This window comes from Impatiens glandulifera, chromosome 5, assembly GCF_907164915.1.
Source record: "Impatiens glandulifera chromosome 5, dImpGla2.1, whole genome shotgun sequence".
NCBI classification, from domain to species: Eukaryota; Viridiplantae; Streptophyta; class Magnoliopsida; order Ericales; family Balsaminaceae; genus Impatiens; species Impatiens glandulifera.
The window spans coordinates 9,509,606-9,525,161 of record NC_061866.1 but is presented as its reverse complement, the minus strand read 5'-3'; the positions used below and the strand labels follow the sequence as shown (position 1 = coordinate 9,525,161).

The following is a 15,556-nucleotide window of genomic DNA, read 5'->3' as shown; positions in this document are numbered from 1 at the left end:
TTAAAAATTTATAAAAATAGAATATTAAACTTTTGATTTTATAGACATATAAATTTAGAAGAAAAAAAACCGGGTCCTTATTGTTTTGGTTTTGAACAGGGCCGGTTCTAGGGTAAGCTCGACAAGCCCTCGGGCTAGGGCAACCCACTCCTCATGGCAGCCCATTTAATAAAATATACAATAAATATATAGATAAATATATGAATTTTTAAGCAGAAAATATTGTATCACAGTGGTTTAAGATATAAACTTAGAATTTTTCTTTGGTTATAAGTTCAACCAAAAATAATATTTTTTATTAATTTTTAATACTAGACCTAGATCATAACAAAAAAAAATGAACTTTTTTTTATTGGGACTAGGAGCCTAGGACATCCCAAAACTCGGGGCTGACACTGATTTTGAATATCCTGACATAGTAAATAATTTCTATACTCATAGCCTTCGTTTGTTTGGTAAGAAGTATAACATTGTAGTTATAGTACAACTATATTTACAATAAAATATTAATTGTTTAGTTGGAGAATTGTAAAACTACCATAATATATGGTCAATAATTTATACCTTAAACTAGGTATAAAATTGTAACGGCCTCTACCTGTTACAAACATTTACCCTCATATTTTTTTTATTATATTTTGTTTACATAACACTCATTTGTTCTTATCCTTTTTTCTCTTTTTTTTTTCTTTCATCCTGGTTGATTCGTCTCTAAAAATATGTATAAAATAAATATATTAATTTTAATATGATTAATAATACAAACTACCTACAAAATAAATATTAAAATAATAATTAAAAATAACTTATATAAATATAAGGGTAAAATAGTCTTTTGCACTTTTTATTATTTTTTGTATCACCAATTAAACACTAATAATAAAATTTATACTTATTTTATATTCTGAACCAAACACTATTAACTTATATAATTTATAACTTCTAATACCTCTTTACAATTTATACCCCTTATAACTTATACATATTTAATATTAATTAAGTAACATATCATATGATATTAATCCAAAACCCAATTTATCCGTATATATGTAACACAAATCCGACAGGGTTGTCCTAGGCTGAAATCCAGCTAAAAAATTTATATTATATACCTATCTACCTAATTTTAAAAATAATAATAATAGTTGTCTGTATGAATAGTGCAACAATTTTTACATATAGAACGAGTCTATTATCTTGGAGTTCTTATTTCGATTTTGAGTTATTTAAATGACTTAAATATAAAAAATATTTTTTCAATTTCTCTTATTTATTATATCAAAATATTATTATTTTTTATTTTATCTTTATATATTAATATTTTATAAGTTTTTTTATTAAAATATTTTATATTTCCTTAAAATCACCCATCTAATCACAAGATATAATCTTATCTTTTTTATTTGAACACGTCTTAAATTCATATTATTTTTTTTTACGATCAAATTAAAATTAAAGGAATTAAGAAAGTCTTTCTAGCTTATTAAGGTCAAGTCCGTAACAAAAAAATAAACCTTATTTTCTTTATTTTGGATTTAGTTAAAAAGTTATAGTTGAAGGCAAATATAATAAAAGAAATGATTAGAGAGAAAATTTGGGAAAATGACCTGATATATTATTTTAACTGATTGAAAAAATAATAAAAAATTTATATGTCTTTTTATCCTTTATCTTTTTTCCTCCAGTGATAAAGTCCTTCTCCCAAATTCCTTTTCCCTCGTGTATATATTAGAATTTGTAACCCTTAATTTAATTGAAAGTCTATTTAATTGAATAATTAGTCATTTTAGATTAGAAGTTGACAGATGGATGTGGTAGCCCATGAAGTGGGATTTATGATTGTCTCATCATCATCAAAAGAAAATTGAGGCAAAATGATTCCCCACGTCGTGCTGCTTGGGATTTTTTTTTAATTTTATTCTTAACCCTTTCATACTTTAATTAATTATTATTATTATAGTCTAGTTTTATAGTCTTCACCGCCCTAAATTAACAACCCTTTTAAATTATTAATGGATTTTAGTTTTATTTTGAGTTTTTGGATAATTTATTTTATTTAATTAGTTTTCCAAACTAGCCCATCTTATTGCACCAACATGAACAAGGGTTTGTTTGTTTGTTCTAATTTTTATCAATTTTAAAAAGTGATTTATTTGAATTACATGGTGAAAATATTTTTAGTATTACAAACTTATTATTTTATGAAAAAGAAGGCAAACAAAGTTTACACATTGACAAGAACTGAATCATAAAATTGTTCACCAACTTGACCAACAATTACACAGAAAAAGCACATAATAATAATTATTATTATTATTGCATAAATTATATATGCATATAAGATAGTAGTAGCCTTTGAACTTGAGATACAACAATAATGATGAAGAAATAATAAAAATGCATCTATGTACATGATTATGCATCTGCATAACCATCAATCATATTGTCAATGATTTCGAGGTAAATACAACAAATTCTAGCCACTATTTCCCTCGCCCTCGTTCATCGGTCTTCAAGCGCTGCTCCTCTTCCCACCATCGACATAAGCCCAATGCGGTTTAGCTTCAATTCGCTTCATTGCCTTCACCCCCAAAGGATTATCCTTGCTCTGTTTTAAAATTTGTATCATTAGCCAAGAACATAAGAAAAAATTGGAGAAATCAATCCTTACCATTAAGCAAGTTCCAGAGTAAACGTTACAAACGGGGTAATCATGTGGGCAACAACTGTAATGGTCGTCGCAACAGGTGGCGCCTTCGAGTGGGCAACAACCCCAAGCATAGCAATAGTTACCGTATTCGTATACACAACAACAAGTGCTGCTCTCTGGACAAGAATAGTAACTGTCGCATACAGAAGGAGGCTTGATTGGAGATGGTGGAGATGGACCTGGGTTAGGAGGATTTTGACTACCCTTTATCGGATAAGATGCCTCCATTGCGATTCCACATTTTCCAGTCCCGGTTTTAGGAACGTTTCTCTGAAGCCTTATGTAACCGTTTTCTCCCCACGAGCTTCCCCACGAATTTCTCACAATCCAATAGTCCTGACCGTGTTCTGTTCCATATCCAACCGCTGCAACACCGTGGTCGAGTGCTGTCCCACATTTACCTGTGAACACACCCTGGAGCAAGAATTGTTTGTTAACTCAAATCAAATCAAAACTATGTCCAGACTCCAAATTATCAATGCAGAATGCACACACAATAACTAGAAGGTTATTTTCAAATAATCTTGTTTGAGTTATTTAATCTCGAAAACCTAAAGCAAACAAGGGTTTAGTTCTATAATTCTTACTGATTCATATAACTGGAATTCGCGGCCACCAGCTTCAATAGCAACACTGATAGGTTGATTAGCAACAGCCTTCTGCAAAGCCTTCTCATCATTCACAGGTACATCTTCATAATCATCAATAGTCACAACCTTTGCATTTTTCTGCAATTACCCAACAAAAATAAAATCAATATCAATTTTCTAAAACAAAAACAAAAACAAAACTCTTAAAACAACTTACCCTCAAAGTATCACATCTTCCATCACTTCCTGAATATGGGTAATCTTCTTCGGTGTCAATCCCACCATTCTTGATAATAAACTCGAAAGCATAATCCATTAACCCTCCATTGCACCCTTCATTGTAAGAAGTATCACAGTCTACCAGTTCTTGTTCAGACAGAGACAGGAGTTCGCCCGTCACAATCTTATTGATTCCTTCCACAGCAGCAATCGTCGAGAAAGCCCAACAACTCCCTTCATTCGGAGAAAATAAATTCATAACATTCAAACAAACATCCAAATAAGACAAATTTGTTAACCTTAGTTATGCATTCAAGAACTAAAATTCATCCCTCAACTTGTTTACTGAGTTTTTCATCTGAAAATTTTCATTGATAGTCGTTTTAAGCATAACAACAAAAACACGAGGATTCACCTTGTCACTAAAGATTGGAAACTCAATCTTAATGAACTATACCCATGATCACCAACTTGTGATCCAAACTAAAATCCAACTCTTACCCATTTTCAAGATTTGGTTAGTTGTGCTTTTTGATTGAGCTTGGATTATTTGAAAAAAAAAATGATGTTTCCAAAAATAAGCTCAAAGTCTTTCCAAGTAAGTATAAATAATTGATTAGCTACTATATGGATGAACTGATATAGGAAAGGGGATTGCAAAGAACCTTCATTAATGCACATGTTCTGATTCCTATTCCCTAATAATGTTTCAATTATTGATCAAAAACAAGTATTATCTTATCTAATTATATGATCAAAGAAGCAATCCGATCTGAAAATCAAATGAAAATAATTCAGATTTCAAACCCAATAAAAGTCAAACATTTCCACTTTTTCAAGTCACCAAAAATTCCAACTTTCCCGATTAATCGGAAAGATAAGATGGTCAAAGAAACATACCACAACTTCCTTGATCTTTGACTTCAGCAACGGCACCTTCCTTTCTCCAATCGACGGAATCCGGCAAGCTATCGCCGACCCGTGAAAGATAACGATCGCTCTTCTTAGTCGACGATAGACGCCGGCGTTCCCCAAAACGACCACCCAAGTGCATAGATCTGTATTCATCGTTGGTCAAGTCAGCGAACTTGTTTAGGCCGAGAGTGTAGGTATGGTTCTCGGCGTTATGTTGGTCGATGAACTGAAAGTTGTCTTTGAAGATCTGGAATCTTTTTTCCTTCTCTCCGATAGCATTATAGAACTTCTTGTTCTTGATGAGCCAAGCTTCGTAGATGGGTATTAGTTCGTCATGGTTCATCTGGTTCGATTGGTCGGCGACGATCGACATGTCGATCGCCGATGAGACTATGAAGAGGAGGGAGAATAAGACGATGGATAAGGGCAGAAACGAGCCCATGTTTGTTTCTCTCTCTACTGAATTTTGACTGTGTGTGTGAGAGAGAAGGGTTGATTATGGAGATGAAGAAGAAGAATGATAGTGGAGAAGATTGGAGAAGAAGGGTTGAAGTTATATACTAAAAATGAGATGGGTGAATATTATTATTTTATCATAACATTATTTATTTCAATTTGTTTCCCACTATTTTTTTAATTGTCTTATTTTTTTTTCCATGTAAAACAATTATTGACCTATTCTACTATTTTTTAACCTAGGTTTTGCTATGTTTATAATGTATAATTTAATGGGAAGAATGTCAATTTTACATACCAAGTTGTAAGAATGTGTCAAATTTACTTATTAAGTATCAAAATTCCATTTATATGTATGAACTTGTCAAAAAATGTCAAATATATTTAAAATAACAGAAATATTAAACGGTGTTAAAAATTTTGCCACACCTAATATCCACATATTTTTTATTTTTTTAAATTGACATTACTTTAATTATTTTTTATTCAAACAAAACATTAAAATCTTTTCTAATTTATTTTCTCTTTCTTTACACTCACAACTTACCATTTTCTTTTCATATTTCTCTCTTCATTTCTCCATCTATGAGTAATTTTATTATTAATAATAATATTTAATTAATTAATTATAAAAATTGTTCTAAAAAGTAACGAGTTATTAAGACTTCGCCACTGGCAATTTAGAATTCGGCCAACAAAAACTTCACCACAACATTGACAATTTAGTATTCGATCAATGAATGTTTCAACCAATGATGATGATAGTGTAAGGTTTAACTGAGAAATACTTGGATTTGGGAGTTACGTCTGAGAGCTGATAAAATTTAACAGGGTGAGTATTATGAAAACTAAAATTAAAACAAGTCGGTTAAGGAAAATTTTATCTTGATTCGGCATTTTCCGCTAATGGCGACAATGATTTAGGGTTCAACTAATGAAGATTTTGGCCACAACGTCTATTATTTAGGAATCGGCCAACAAAAAATTCCACCAACGATGATGACTATTTAAAGTTCAGTTAGGGAGCACTTGGAGGTTAGAAGAAGGTAAAAATCCAAAAGAACTTGAGTTAATCAAAGAGAGAAAAGTTAGAAAAAAATGGAAAATTGTGGAGGGATGAGAGAGAAAGTAAAAATAAATTTTGTTTAAATGGAAAAATAATAGAAAAATAATTAAAGTAATGTCAATTTAAAAAAATAAAAAATATGTGGATATTACATGTGACAAAAATTTTAACACCGTTTAACATTTCTGTTATTTTAAATATATTTGACACTTTTTGACAAGTTCATACATATAAATAGAATTTTGATACTTAATAAGTAAATTTGACACCTTCCTACAACTTGGTGCGTAAAATTGATATTCTTTCCATAATTTAATTGTATCATGGTTACAAAGTTGTATATCTTTAGAATTGTGATATTATATTATCTCTATTATATTGGCTCAATGAATAATATTTGAAGTTGATCTTCTACTCATAGATTTAGAGCTTGTTTAATTTTTATTTATTTTGGGTTTATCAGGTTTTTTAAAAAAAAAATAATTAAAAAAAAAAGTTTTTAGGTGTTTATTGATGAAAATATTCTTATTTTTTCTCTCTGTATTTTGATAGATAAAAGGGTAATTAGATGGATGAAGTGGTGGTTGGGTTTTAGGTAAAAATTCTTTAAAAACACCAAAAACTCGAAAATCAAACAAGGTCTTAATCATATATGTAGTCATCATTAAAATTAAACATTATAATTTTACTTATTAATAAAAATAATAACAATAATAATACAATTTGCATTTTACTTGATGATAATGATGATAAGATATTTTACTATAAATTGTTTCTAACTTATCTCACTTATTACCGCGTTATTAAATTGTGTTTTTTTAGGTAGAAACTCATAACTTAAATATCTTTTTTGAAGGGTGATTTTAAAAATAGTTAGCAATAGATAAAAACCCATAACAAATGAAGTAGAATTTTGGATAAGGTTAAGAAAAAGTGACTTTGAGAAAGAGGTTACATTTAAAAAAAGAATGGTTGAAATTAATAATATAAAAAAGAGAATATAAGAAGATAGGCATGTGAGTGGGTGTGAGGTGGAAGATTGATTACATGGGATTGGGATTGGGGATCGGAGAAATAATAAATAAGGTCTGCTCAACCTCCAATATTCTAGCCATGTGCATCGTGCCTTGTTTCATCTTCATCAATGTAAAACCGGTCAACATTAATTATTAAAGTGCTGCTTTCATTAGTTTTACAATTATTCAACATTTTTATCTTTAAAATTTAGGATGCTTAGAAAAAAAAACTTGAAAACATATTTTTTTGGCTCGAGTTAGAAATAAGTGTGAAAATATCGACAATATTATTCATTTTTGGCAGCGGGGTTGCCTGTTTTAGGGTTGCAAAGAGGGACAAGACAATAATTATATTTTTAAATAACTGTTTTCCCCTTCTATGTGAGGGGGAAATGAATCCCGTAACAGAGGATCTTATTCATTTATGGTCATCTAAATTGTATTTCGTTTACTTTTTAAAAAAAGTTAGGGTAAGCATATCCTTAATGCGGAAATCCTAACACCTTGTTAGTCGGGGTTATCATTGATGCAATGGAGAAATCGTCACTTAGGGCAACCTTTATCAAATGTCCCTTGGCATGGTCATCTCATCTATAAATCCACGCGAAGAAATTTGATCAAGTCTTTATCATGGTTCTACCGCCCGCTATCTCATTCTCATCAATCTCCATGGCGTATTATCAATCCCAACCATACCTTCAAAATTCAATGTTTTTAGGATAAAAGAAGAATCATTAAATTTGTAGTTAAAAATGAATAAAAGAAGTCAATCCAAGGATATCCCCAATTTGTCCTACTTCCAAAAATCAGTGCAAGGCTCAAAAACTTGAAATGTGGAGTAGCTCTTTATTAACAATCTAGAACATAAACTAAAAAGTAAGTCATAAAAACTCCAGACCTTACAAGACTCAAGCAAAGGAGAGAGCTCCCATGACGGGAATGTTGTCAAAATTTTATTATTAAATTTTAAAAAAATATATAATTGTCATTAAACAATGGAAAAAATCAAGAAATCAATCATGCTGTCAAAAGAATGGTTGTCAATTTTATCAATTTCATCAATCACAATGATGACCATGATTCATAAAGCTACAAATTTAAAATGTATCTCTCAAGTTTTATACATACCATCATGTAATTCGATGTATTTCTCAAGTTTTATACATATCATCATGTAATTCGAACTTGTTTGTTCAACATTCAAGACCTTGTACCTTTTGGTTATTATTGGAATATAAATGGTCCAAATCTTTATCCTTATCACTCATTTAGGGCCCTTTGATATAATTACTAAAAACAATGTTGTAAAATGCTGCAAATGAACTTTGCATAATGTTAAAATTGTCATTTAAAAAAAGATTATATCATGTTAAAGAAAAAAAAAGTTAATAAAATGTGTACAATATAAATTGTTGCTATACAAATTGTAAAATCTATTAAAGCATAAGTTGGGCAATGTGTTACAATAAACCATAGTTTTTAAATAATTTTCTAAAATATATAATTAAAAGGATAAATTTCATGTGATCGTATTCATAAATTATCGAAGTACCTCTAGTTATAAATTTAGATGTCCATCAATTTACTTTTAAATTAAGTATTATATATATATATATATATATATATATATATATATATATATATATATATATATATATATATATATATATATATATATATATATATATATATATATATATATATATATATATATATATATATATATATATATATATATATATATATATATATATATATATATATATATATATATATATATATATTGGAATATATAAAGTCTTGAAATAAGGAACAAAATAAGTTTAAATATTATAAATGACATTAAATATATAAAGTTTAATATAAAGAATATAATCATATAAGACAATTTTAAATAAAGGCGACTATTTGTCCTTAATAAATTATACCAAAAATTGACGTGTAACACACTAACACCAAATAATTAGAATTAGGTAAGTATTGACCTATTTGTAAACTGTTTAATTAATTTTATTTATTATAACAAACACTTGTTTTTTTTTTTTATTTATTTAATATGTTTATTATAACAAACACATGTTTTTTTATTTTATTTAATATTTTTATTATAACAAACACATGTTTTTTTTTATTTAAAATGTTTAGTTTAATCTTCAAAGAAGTTATTACTTTAATTTAAGTCGTTTTAATGTGAATTGAATTTGCGATATTTAATCTCTTAAATATGATTACGTTGAATTAAACTATGGATTGAATCAAATCATTTTTTTAATATTAAGATTTTTATTAATAAAGATAATGCCTCCACCTACAAATTTATTAATTATATTATTTGGATAAATATCAATCCAATAATACTAAACTGCCTTATATTATATGAAGACCATGTATTCAAAATATATCAGATATAATTTGTCATTTTTTATTAGATATTCAACGTTATAAACTCATAAATTTAAATTTCACATATTTGTAAGTATTTTTTAAATAATTAATTAAACAAAATAAGTACAGACACACCAATAAAATAACAACTTCAAATAGAAACGTAATTCAATTGAACCACCTTTGTTCTATTTTAAAGTCATCAACCAAGTCATCTACATCATACTAAAACCAGTAATCTAAATAATCATTATTTAAACTAAAGTTTATTAAATAAATAATTATAGCAACAAAAGGATAAATAACATTTTATAATTGAAAAAAAGAAAAAAAATACATAACCTCACTTAGTAACCTTCAATAAGTGATAAACAAAACGTGGGTCAAACTAGTTCTTCTTTAATTAAAAAAATAAATTGAAACAAGACTAAATTTTCTTATTCCTTAACATGTTTATTTTAATATTAAAAAAAATAATAATGATAAATTCTATAAAGTACAAAAGAAAACAAAATGAACCAAGTGAATGTTAATATTAGTTAAAATATTATTATTATAGAAAAAAATCAATGCAATATACTATAAAGGAGGGTGATAGTAGTAAAAGTGATAAAAAAACGAATGAGATTAACTATTTGGAGATTAATAATGAAAAATAAGCAAAAAAATGTTTAGTAACAAAAAACATAAATCTTAGTGTTAACAAGCTCAGATATTCTCAAGAATATTAATGAGTTTATCGATCGTTTTTATCAATTTTTTCGAATATAAATAAATTATTAATCAGAACTTCTTATTTGGAGTACAAATTAGTCATGATTTTGCTAGCATTAGTTCATTTCATACTAACACTATGGGATTATAAAATATTAATAAAATGTTAAATTTTGTTTTAAATGAGAGAATGGTTGAAGAATAATGAAAGTGAAAGTGGATGAAGATGGAATTTGAAAGGTAAGAAAAATAAATGAAGATGAACTAAGAAAAGGAGATGAACAAAGTAGATGAAAATAAGAAAGAGGGAAGGTGGAAGAGATGAAAAAAAATGTGAAATGACTCGAGAATGTTCAATTGTATGTAAACCGACCCAACCATTCAAAATAAAACCGTAAAACTGAACCGAAATCGCTAAAATCAAACCAATTTCATTACAGTTTTCTTTTTACCAAATCAATCCCAATGGTTCGATTTGTCAGTTAACGTCACTGAAAATCGCTCAAACCGTTTAAACCGAACAAATATTTAAAAATATATATTTAAATAAGACGGGAATAAAAATCGAACCTTAAACAAAAAACGATGGGTAATGTATATTAGGTCATAACACATTTAAATTTTAAACTAATAATAATGAGAAAATATCATGAACTTAAGAACTTGTAAATAGACTATCAAAAATATTAACTATTATTAATAGTAGACAAATTTAATTTCATAATTATTGACTATTTTTAGTGTGATGTTTAGTAAAAGAACTTAGTATAATACGTTTGTATTTTTGGAAATTACTGTTATTCATGAATTATGTTACCGAATCTTATTATATTTGTATTTGTTGATATACATGAAAATATGTATCGGTTGTTATTGATATATATTTAATATATTTTGACAAATTTGTGAATGGATCAAATCGATCTCTAACCGTTCAAATCGAAGTAATCAAACCTACCTACCGACGTTTTAAAATTTATTAAACCTACATCAACTGCTTAGAGGTGCATTTCGATCAATAAACCGACAAAATGAATTACTTACACCTTTATGTTCAAAATTGTCTTTTCTTTTTATAAGATTTTTTTGAAAGGTTTGACCAACCTTTTTGTTTTGTTATGGGATAAATTTCTCTAGTAATCATGGGAATTTTGTTAAGAGTTACTTAATCTTCTACACACGCTTATCTCGCTAACTAGTGCGTCGATTCTGTTAATCACTTGGATGCTAATATACGTTCGTCAAGCTTGACAATGAAAACACCTACAATCACACAAAATCGAGTTGAGTCTTTCTAACAATAGTTTGAAGAGAAACTTTGAGAGAAAATGATATTTTATTATTATTTTGTTTTTCTAATAATATCTAATTAATATGGTGGATGTTACACCACATTAATTTTAATACTCCCCTTAATGTGTTGTCGGTCTAAGTTTAGCTCGGAGTTGTTGGAACCTCTCTCTTGGAAGTGCTTTTGTGAGAATGGCATATACACATGTTCTTCATATCGACATAACTCAAGTTGAATTTCTTTTTTTTCTATCGCTTGTTAGATAAAATGATGTTTGAGTATATGTCGAGTTTGACTGTGGTGATCTGGGTTCTTAGCCATAACAATTACAGACTTGTTGTCGCAGTATATCATGACTTGTCGATCTGATGATGACCGAGATAAGCTAAAGTTTTTCGAAGCCATATTGCTTGTGAAGTGGCTAGTGACGCTGAGATATACTCGGCTTCAGCGAATGATTGTGCAATAGTTTATTGTTTCTTGGACAACCATGAGAACATTATTGAACCAAAAGAAAAATAGTATCTGTTAGATAAAATTAGACCGGTTAATAGAACTTAACACAAATAAACTTTCTATGCAGGAACAGACAAAGAACCGGACCGGTCAAACCAATGAACCGGTTAAGAAGCTCAACCGGTCAAACACCTAAACTGACCAGAAACATGACCGCACAAAGAAGGCAATATCGGTCATAACTAAACCCCTGATTAAACACCAGACAACCGGTCACTTAAGAAGCCAAAGGAATAACCGGAAGCCATCCAGCTAAGACAAACAACCGACCACACCAGAAGCCATCCGGCTAAGACAAACAACCGACCACACCGGAAGCCATCCGGCTAAGACAAACAACCGACCACACCGGAAGCCATCCGGTTAAGACAAATAACCGACCAGCATCAGAAGATACTTCGGGTATCTGTTGAGAATGATACCAAAGGAACAGACTGAACATTTCCATATCCATACAAGTCTGAGGAAAGTCTGTAGGCTGCAGAAAACGGTCCTACAAGATCTTTCCACTTCAGGATAAATCAAAAAGGCAATCTTCCAAGTACAGACAATTGTCTAACCGACAGTTACCACATTGAGTAAAAGACAAACCTAGCCGGTTTGTCCTACATACTGGAAGAACAGACCGCCAGGTCTGAAAAGTTGACCGACAGGTCTAAACAGTTGACCGCCAGGACTGAATCACTGAACCTCTGCTCAACCAATCAGATTCAAGGAAATAAAATATGACCGTTGGCATATTTCACCTATAAAAGGAGCAGCTGAAGAGGAGTAAATGCGGGACACAGTGGACAATTAATGTACAAGTGATAAGATTGTATTCTATCTCTAGAAAGCTAAAGCGTTAAGTTGAAGTGTATTCCTACAATTTCGGTTAAAATTGTACGGGTGGTATCGAGCAGGAAATAAGTCTCGATCGGATTGTGTTTGTATTCCTTAGTGAATATCCTTCTCGCGGTTTCGAGAGGAAGGGGTGACGTAGGAGTTTTATCTCCGAACATCCATAAAAATCTGTCTTGTTATTTACTTTCTGCCGGTTCTACATTCTAACCGACCTGTACTAACTCATTTACACCGCTATAACCGACTCTACATTACCTAAACCGAATCACCAAGATCCAAAAACCGACCTAGCAACTTCTAAACCTGTCTTATCCAAAAACCGGCTCTGCCTATCTAGTGAGTGTGCTGCTTCAACCTGAAACAAACTTCTTCCGCGCTTGAACCTAGTTCAAGGGTTTGTGACAGTTTGTGTAGTATTGAAACCCCGGTGTTAATCTCTAACCGGATTAATCACCACCCTTTGAGTGAGACGCGCTAACCGGCCCAACCCCGGTCCACCAGCCGCGACCTAGATCCTAACAATTGGTATCAGAGTAGTTAGTTTCAATACTCAAGAAAGAATGTCTTTCGATAGGCCTCCAATGTTAGAAGGTGATGACTTTGCCAACTAGAAGGCACGCATGCACCTACACTTAATCACCATGGATGATGAAATGCAGTTCATCATAGCCGAAAGACCGATAATCATTGACAAGGACAGAAAGGACTGGACAACTGAAGATAAGAGAAGAAATAACCTGGATAACCATGCCAGAAACCGGATCTCCAACGGTGTGGACAGAAACACGTACTGCAAGATCAGAGACTGCAAAACCGTAAAGGAAATGTGGGAAACAATTATACAGATTCATGAGGGAAATGAAAGAACCAAGGAAAACAAGGTAATGGTAGCTACTCAGAAGTTTGAAAGCATCAAGATGAAACCAGGAGAAACAATGAGAGAATACAGTGACCGGTTCACAGGTGTGTTAGATGAGCTAGCAACTCTTGGCAAGAGGTATGACAACAAGGAAGTCATCATGAAAGCATTAAGATCTCTTCCAAGTGCGTGGGACATAAAGACAATGGTGATGAGGGAATCAAACTACCTAAGTAAGATGAAACTACACGATGTATTCGAAGATCTTAAGGCGTATGAGTTTGAAATGAGATCTAGGACTGAAGAAGAAGTTTCAGCCTCAACCTCAACCAGAGCACTGATCACATCCACAGAACCTGTTGCACTTGCACCGATCAGAACCGCCGAACAGTTCACCGAAGATGCCATGGCAATGCTTGCACAGAAATTTGGGAGGTTCATGAAAAGGAGCCAACCGACAAACAACTACAACTATGGTGATAAATCTAATGTAAGATGCTATAACTGTAACTGTTTGGGACATTTCAAGTGGGAATGCAGAAAATCGAGAAGGGATGACCGGAAACCGGATAATCAAAATAACCGAAATAGCTATCAACAAACCGGTGAAGGAAGTGAGGTTCAAAAAGCACTGATAGCCGACGATGGAGGAAGATTATGGGCTCACAGTGACAGTGATGATGAACTCACATGCCTCATGGCAAATGAGGAACAGGTATTTGACTCTCCTTGTGAAGAATTTACTAAAGATGAGTTATATAATGCATTAAATGATATGGTAGCAGAGTATAAGAACCTACTAGCTCTACTACCTAAGAAACTCAACTTTAGAGTCGACCCTATAGTACCCATTATGACCAAACCAGAAATCATACAACCTGATAAAACCCCTACCTTAGAAACCGAATTAGCACCTGAACTATCCTCTGAAACCGAACAGTTCAATGAGCCAGTTCGAGAATTAACCGAGGAGGAAAATGCCCGACTTCAGTATAAAATGGCCGCATATAAGAGATCTAGTGAAATGATAAAGAAAATGTGTAGTTATAAGAGACATCCTACCTGCATTTTTGGTTTAGGTTACAAAAACAATAGATCCCAAAACCAAAAATCGGTAGACAAAGTAAGGCTCACAAATAGGCATGGAAAAATTCCGGTTCTTGGGGGACCCGAACCGGACCCGAACCGAACCGGACCCAAAGCTGCCCCGAAAAATCAGGTCCATTATTGACCCGAACTTAATGGTTCCGACCCGACGGGTACCCGACCCGACCCGGACCCGAATTTTATATTTGAAGTTCAATTTTTTTTTATCTATCTTATTTTTTTTATCCAATCCATAATTTAATATTTATTTTCATTTTTCAAACCATTCATTTCCTTTTAAAATAAGATAAATAAAAATTAATTACTAATCCTATAAAGCTAATACATGTTACATCCATTTATTTTAACCAATTACAATTTACAACTAGGAAAAACTCATAATCTCAATATATTGAGAGTACAATTATTATATTTTAAATAAAATATATATTTTATTTTTAACTAATAATTTATTATTTATTTTTACTTTTTAAACTATTCTTTTTACCCTTTTAAAATAAGATAGATAAAAATTAATTTTAAGTAAAAGTAATCATATACACAAATTTAAATAAAGCTAATACATGTTCAATCTATTTGTTCTAATCAATTACCATTTACAACTAAGAAAAACTCATAATCTCAATATATTGGGAGTACAATTATCATATTTTAAGTAACTCATGCTCTTAATATATTAAATTCAAAAAACAAAATCTAACCCAAACAAAATAATAGATATCCAAAATGTATTAAATTCAAAAAACTAAATCTAACCCAAACAAAATAATAGATCTCCAAAATATATCAAATTCAAAATACTAGATCTACCCAAACAAAATAATATATCTCCAAACTATATCAAATTCAAAATACATTTTCTCCAAATT

The 15,556-nt window shown here is 30.6% G+C and overlaps 1 protein-coding gene across 1 annotated transcript; it reads right to left on the bottom strand.

Moving 5' to 3' along the window:
* Positions 1 to 2,199: 2,199 nt before the first annotated feature.
* Positions 2,200 to 4,947, bottom strand: LOC124937730 (low-temperature-induced cysteine proteinase-like). The gene is made up of 5 exons (XM_047478049.1): positions 4,420 to 4,947; positions 3,518 to 3,753; positions 3,298 to 3,438; positions 2,672 to 3,124; positions 2,200 to 2,608 (listed from the first exon to the last, which is right to left on the bottom strand). Exons 1-5 carry the CDS (start codon positions 4,874 to 4,876, stop codon positions 2,513 to 2,515), a joined length of 1,383 nt encoding a protein of 460 aa, XP_047334005.1. The 5' UTR covers positions 4,877 to 4,947; the 3' UTR covers positions 2,200 to 2,512.
* Between the last annotated feature and the right edge of the window lie 10,609 nt (positions 4,948 to 15,556).